Raw genomic sequence first — 6713 nt, forward strand, 5'->3', positions numbered from 1 at the left:
CCACAACCCAACTCATGGCATCATCACGAACAACACTATAGCAATCTTCATCTTCAATGACTAGATAGTCCTCGTCTGTTGCGGTCATGGCTGAACTGCTCTTAGCCTTTTGCTCGGTTTTCTTTCTGAGTTTCCCCTCTGCAAGCTCTCTTTTGTACTTCCTGCACTCGCTCTTTATGTGTCCCGGATTGCCACAATGAAAGCAAGTAATATCTTTTCTCTGTTTTGACTTTGATCTCCCCCTGGGTTTGGTTTTGCCTTGCTGAAATCTTGTATTGCTGCAACCATGATTCTCATTCTTCCCATGGGTTTCAGCCACATACGCATCAGAAGAAGAGGCATCACCCTTTTCCTTCTTTCTGGCTTCTTCATTCAGCATACTGTTCTTCACCATCTCCAAAGTCAGCTTCCCATCCGGAGCTGAATTACTAAGTGACACAACAAGCGTATTCCAACTATCAGGCATGGAACTCAGCAGCAACAATGCTTGCACCTCATCCTCAAAGTTGATCTTCATGGCTGAAAGTTGATTTATATGGCATTGAAAGACATTTAAGTGCTCAATCACACTTGTGCCATCTCGGTACTCAAGCTTTGCAAGTCTTTTGATCACCGAGGCCTTGTTCATTGATGTCTTCCTCTCATACATAGACTCCAACTTCTGCCACATCTCATATGCATTTGTGTCATTTGCAACATGATGGAAAATATTGTGGTTGATGTACAACGGAATCATACCTACTGCCTTTCTGTGCAACACTCTCCATTCTTCTTCCGTGACACCTGTGGGTATCTTGTCTTTCACAATTGGCTCGTACAAATCCTTGCAATAAAGGATGTCTTCCATCATGGGCTTCCATAATGAGTAATTGGAAGAATCAAGTTTTATCATGCCACTTATAGTAGCGCTTTCTTCCAAAGCCATTGTGAGCAGCACTTCCAGCAACAATCAAGCAACTGGGATTTGCAACCTTCTAAGCAACCAAGGCTCTGATGCCACTCTGCTGGGAATTAGCACACAAATGCACTTGTGGTTAACTGATAACTGCAGCGGAAACAAGTAATCTCAGCACCACATCATGTACTAAGTCAAGGATTCTTGCTTAGCACGGAATGAAACATATGCAGCCGCATATATGGAGGCAGAAAATGTTACTCAGCAGGCAAGACACTCCTCAGCCTAGTGTCTTGTGGTAGGAGTAAGTTTCTGGACAGCACCAAGCATCAACAAAGAGACACCAGATTTTTACGTGGAAAACCCCTCAACTTGAGGGGAAAAACCACGGGCCGAAGCCACCCAAATCCTCTTCCACTATTATCAAATGTGGGATACAACAAGTTCTTCTCTAGACAACACTAGAGGATCTCATACATCAAGAGTTCTGAATCTTGGATGAACACAACAAGATTTAGGGCTCAAGAACTAGGGATTGGAACAATCTCACCAAAAATGGTGGAACCGAAGCTTGAAGGAGACAAAGTAGTGGATCTGGACCATCACAACCTTGGGGAGGAGATCTCTTGCTTCTTCCTTCAATCTTCCTCTTCTTCCCTTGCTCTCTTGGTTTTCTCTCTTCTTCTCTTTTGGAGGATGAACTGATTTTCGTCACTCTTGGTGGTGGCTGCTGGATGGAGGGTAAAAGCATCCCCATCCACTCATGTGCAAAGTCCAAAATGACCCTAGGTCATAACCCTAATGGGTAGTGGGCTTATGCACCTCTTTGGGCTGCCTAAAAGGCCTCAAATGGTCATCTCCTCACAGCCCACATGAGGAGGATATCCCAACATATACCATGCGCAATGAGCCAAAGTTGTCATGTGCTCTGTCAGTAGGTTTCAGTAAGTACATATGCTCTTACACGGGCTTGAGGAGTCTTGGAGCGCGGCGTTGTAGTTGTTGATGCCTCCCACCACGCACATGTCCTTCTTCCCTTTCGGTCCGTGGCAGTCCCCTGTCCAGCATTACACGGTATGAAATGCCCAGTTGCACGTTAAATTTGGTTGTAGTTAGAACATCTCGCAAACTAGTCTAAATTTTCACTCGCGACTGTCCTTATTTTTCCGGTCGTATCCATGTCTAGCGGCCGGCTGAGCCCCTCAGAGTGGAGGTGCGGTTACCGGCGACATAGAGTAGGACATGGGACAAGCTAGCAGTAGCTCACGGGACTTGAAGCTCCATCGTCTCGCATGCGCTACTCTTCCTCATCGGAGCCCGTGGCTTGTACGTCGTCGGTCGATGCCAGGTCGACGATGGATCTGTCGTGGTCGGAGCCGACACGTCCACCATGACGCGGTTGCGGCGCCAGGGTTGCTGGTCACCCGTAGTGGCACCGGAGAGTGCAACTCCACCTCGCCCTCCACGCTCGCTACCTCACACGACAAGCACATCGTGCCATAGTTGCGTCGGACGCAATGCGAGCGTGCACCTCCGGCTCGACGTGCCAAAAAAGAGGGTGCGCCTCCACCACATCATTCATACCGCAACGTATCTGACGACTAGCCTCATGCTGGATCCATGCGTTATTTGGGCGGACGCAATGGATTCCCTCTGCATGGAGTCCGATCACAATCGGGCGGACTCCTCCCGGGAGCGTGGAGCGCAATGCGGACAGCCATCTTCTCCTCGGGGCCGCGTGGGACTAGTTCCCGGTCAAGGTATTAGGAGGTACAGGACTCTGGTCTGTTGCTCGCCATGCCGGAGAAGCTTGGGGGCGGAGGGGGGTGGAGCGCGGTGGGGGGAGTGGGCCTGATGTAGGGCGTGCTGTTGTAGATGCTCTTATCTTATTTGTGCTTCATCCTTTTCACTTAAAAGAGCAAAGATGAACCTACGTATTTCTTCCATTATGTTATAAATATCTAGACAATTTTCATGTTTGTTTCCACCAATTCATGGATCAATTCGTTTGAAGAGATTAACGTTCTTCGACCACACAAACATAGGCGTTGAAGAAAAAGGAAACCTGAACACCGAGAGCAGGAATACGAGGAGCGCTGTCGAGTACGTACTTGCGTAGCTGAACTTGCAGTCGCCGGGGGTGTCGGCGAAGTGCAGGGACCCCGACCACGGCATCCTGCGCCGCTCGATGTCCGGCCAAGAGCACGCCTCCGCGAGCTCGCCGTTGGCCCACCCCGGCAGGAGGCCCTTCACCGCCGCCGTCGCCTCGCTTGTCAGCAAACCCTGCGAGAATCAGTTCAGTTGGCGCGTCCGTCTCTGCATTTTGTGATGTACGTACCAATGGACTAATGTACCTCGGAGATCTTGCAGGTCATGTAGTGGCCCTCCACGACCCACGCCCGCGCCACCGGAGCCCTCGCCGCCGCGGCCGCCGCGGCAAGGAGGACCTGGAGCAGCCCCATTCCAGGCTTCCTAGCTCAAGCTTTCACTCACAGTGTGTGTGTTGCCGCGTTCCTTTCCGGTTTATAGGTAAGTCGTCCAGATTCTAGAGTGCTGACGTTTTGAGAAAAGTCTCCGACTCTCCGGCAACACTGCGCGCTCACAGGCGAGTCGTGTTCCACGCACGCGCCGTGCCATTTGGTGCGGAGGCATTCAAGGGAGGGAGGGACAGGGCGTTGCTCTGGACGTACAGCGTCATGGTCTCTGCGTCGCACTCATCACAGCGAACGCTATGGCTGATCCCATCCACCAACCGACCGAGCCGTCTCCATCTTTAAACAGCTCCGAGGGCCAGCCCAAAGGTCGCACTGTTTGCACGCTAGCGAGTACCCTATCGGTTGCAGTTTGGCCAGCGCTAGGCGTCGCCGTCGGCCGACCGATCGGATCGCGTACCCCGCGATCACACCATCCAATTGGCATACGCCTGGTTGTTGGAGGGCTGCTGTGAGAAGGCGAAGGAGATGCATGTTTGAGTGATCCGCGTCGCTGTGCTCGACGGCGGTGTTGGCGAAGCCGGCGGCGGGCGGAGAGCATCGGTGGCCGGCCTGTCTAGGTCACCCAAGAAGAGGGTGTCGATGCACGGTCCTAGACGGCGGCGACCTCAACATCATATTCAAACTTGTGCAGCGGCATGGGTGATTTTTTTTTCAAGTTTTCTTTAGGGGGTCTACATGTTTGGTTTGGGGGCGGCGAGGCAACAACATTGTCCCAGTGTAGGAATAATGCTCTCCCCACTCGTTTCCCGTTCCGTCGGTGTGCTTATCGCCGATGAAGGGTGTGCGCGGCCGTGTCTACGACGGGCCTTCTGGGATCCTGTCGGTTTAGGTTTCTGGTGGATCTGCCTGGATTCGGCCGGCTTTCGTGGTCTTCAGAGTTTCTACAGGCCTTTATTGGCGTTTCCTTCTCCGGGGCAGCGATTTGGTTCGCAGAATCACGGCCCTCGGTGTTTCCTGATCTGCACCGATGACTTTTCGATCACTGCTTCTACAAGTTCATGGGTTTCTTAAAATTTACTCAGTCAAGGCAGAGGCCCAAAAGCAGGACCGAGCAATGCTCAAGGCATGTTGCCGGCGGATGCAAGAGGAAGAAGATTTCAACACTCCAAAAAATTTCATTGTAATTTTATCTTTTTGTATGAGGGTGTTTGCAAGGACTTGTAATACTTAATATATGGCCTTCGGCCTTTCCACATGAAAAACAGTCAATCGACCCCCTCTACACAACATCATGCATGTGTCCTCATGCTCGCCACATACATCAGCGTCCTCTCGTAGTGCCACTCACTGCATCCAAATATACACAGAGTAATGTGTTCTTCACCAACTAACACTTTTTTAAATTGCACTTTTTTGGAAACTGAATTGGACACAGGAAGTTCTCGAGCAACTTATAAGTTATAACTAGCAAAGCCGATACATCGACTTTGAGAAAAACATTTGCTTGGATAATCTCTAAAGTGCACAACATATGACTATTCTACCCTCTCTAAGCATGACCATTGGCTTTTGGTCAATGGAGTTGAGAATTGATGTCCTTTTGTTGGGTTATCATATCTAGATGTCGATGTAGTAGTAGCAGCAGTAGATGTCGATGCGATGAACCTCTTAGTTTAAACTTTGTTGGAGACATCCACTGGGTAATGACGGATGCAGCTAGCCCAGGGTCCATGGACCGCACCAGAAGATGGTTGTATACACATCCAACCAATAGTGTTGCATTCGTACCCTGCACCGAACCCGATCATCCACACCCTGTTGCCTTTCTTCATCCGCCCTTTAGCTTCAATGTATGCCAATTCATACCACACTGATGACGTTGACTGATTTCCAAACCGATGCAGTGTCATTCTTGATGGCTCAACATGCTTGTCTGATAGGCCGAGGCCATGCTGTACGGAGGTGATAACTGCCGGCCCACCGACGTGGATGCAGAAATGGTCAAATGCAACACAAAAGTTTGGGATGTATGGTCTGATCTTCCTCCAATGAAGCACCTTTTTGGCCATGCATAAGAATCCATACTTGAAAAGCTCTGATGCTGGTAGGACAAGAGGTGCGGTTGATGTGATATTAGCCGTGAGTGCATCACCAGCGACAACCATAAGGTCTTTAGAGAGAGCAATCCCTAGGTTTCCCTTCTCATCTTCTTCTTGATACACACACCGGTAGGCGGTGTTGCTTGCCGCCGTGATCGTTCGCGTGAAATGCCCAAGCCGAAACCGAGCCTTGGACCTAGAAGTCGACAAAAGCTTGGCGACACCGCCCATACGAAACAAGAGGTTAGTCAGCTGCATGGAACGCTTGTTTCCCACATAGTAGCACGGGCCAACGATCTCCGTTGACACCACCAACGCGTATGACCCCCAAGGCATGAACCGCAGGATGTTGCTCGCAAGCCCCACTGCGGTCACCGATGCAGAGCATGCCATCCCAGAGAGGTTCATGACGCGGAGATCACCTCGTAACTTGTATCTATTTACAATCATGTCGGCGATGGATGGTACCGGACAAAATAAGCTGCAGTTGGTGATAAGAACACCGACCGCATCAAGATTGATGCACGTCTTGGCTAGAAGGTCATCAATCACTGAGAAGACGACCAACTCTGCTTCGGTGCGTGCTTCATCAAGCCCACAATATGGCTCCATGTGCATAACTACTGGTGGGAAATATGTTTGATCGCCCATGCCTGAGCGCTCATGAATACTAGCTATGAAGTTGGCAGTAGAATCATCAATCAAAGGTGAGAGTCGTGCATGCTCGACGGAGGTTGCCTTTGGGTATCTAAAGTTGGAGCTTGGCCGGAAGCAAGAGTAGTCAACAAGGTATACATTTCTAGGACGGAGTGCAAGATAGATGGCAGCCGTGACGATCAAAAGAGCGACGAGAAGTAGATGGATGAGACATATATCACTGGATTGGGGCATAGTCTTGTGTGCAGTGGAAGGCCATTGTGCAACCTTTGTGAGGACGGCAGTTGCGAGTATCATTGTGGTGACGATTCGCAGTACGAGGATCTTAGCAGTTAGCAGCACAATGGTGCAATGAAAGTTAAGCAATTGTTTCCTTTTATATAGCAATCGAAAATCCATAGGAGTGCTCGTCCTCGCCTGCACATGTTATCTTTGTGCGCTTGTTCTCGTTGGGATCGGAGACTGGGCTCGCATTGAACGTGGTATACTGCTGTACGCAACGCCACACATTAAGGACTCTGGTGCGGACCCACGGAACAGTAAGCGCTGTTCCCTCACGCCGTGAAAACAACGTCTGCACAAAATCTGTATTCACGGCCCATCACATGTCATACGTTTTGAACCATT

At 50.1% G+C, this 6713-nt stretch overlaps 2 protein-coding genes across 2 annotated transcripts in view; both read right to left on the bottom strand.

The window, feature by feature from the left end:
- Nucleotides 1–3411, bottom strand: part of LOC125534306 (endonuclease 3-like) — a 46771-nt gene extending 43360 nt beyond the window's left edge. Inside the window, exons 1-2 of the mRNA XM_087542273.1 lie at nt 3250–3411; nt 3007–3178 (exon numbers count right to left, since the gene is read on the bottom strand). Of these exons, the coding sequence (XP_087398399.1) occupies nt 3007–3178; nt 3250–3357 (280 nt within the window). The 5' untranslated portion in view covers nt 3358–3411. The remainder of the gene's footprint in view (nt 1–3006; nt 3179–3249) is intronic.
- A 1201-nt stretch (nt 3412–4612) lies between these two features.
- Nucleotides 4613–6417, bottom strand: LOC125534305 (3-ketoacyl-CoA synthase 4). Its single transcript, XM_048697562.2, has one exon. The coding sequence runs from the start codon at nt 6381–6383 to the stop codon at nt 5004–5006; it is 1380 nt and encodes a 459-aa protein (XP_048553519.1). The 5' UTR covers nt 6384–6417; the 3' UTR covers nt 4613–5003.
- Nucleotides 6418–6713: the final 296 nt, after the last annotated feature.

The sequence above is a fragment of the Triticum urartu genome, chromosome 2A (assembly GCF_056163025.1).
Source record: "Triticum urartu cultivar PI428250 chromosome 2A, HENAU_Tu73, whole genome shotgun sequence".
NCBI lineage: Eukaryota > Viridiplantae > Streptophyta > Magnoliopsida > Poales > Poaceae > Triticum > Triticum urartu.

What these genes read in the sequence shown, in the direction of transcription:
- LOC125534305 (XM_048697562.2), bottom strand. Translation starts at nt 6,383, where the DNA reads ATGATACTCGCAACTGCCGTCCTCACAAAGGTTGCACAATGGCCTTCC.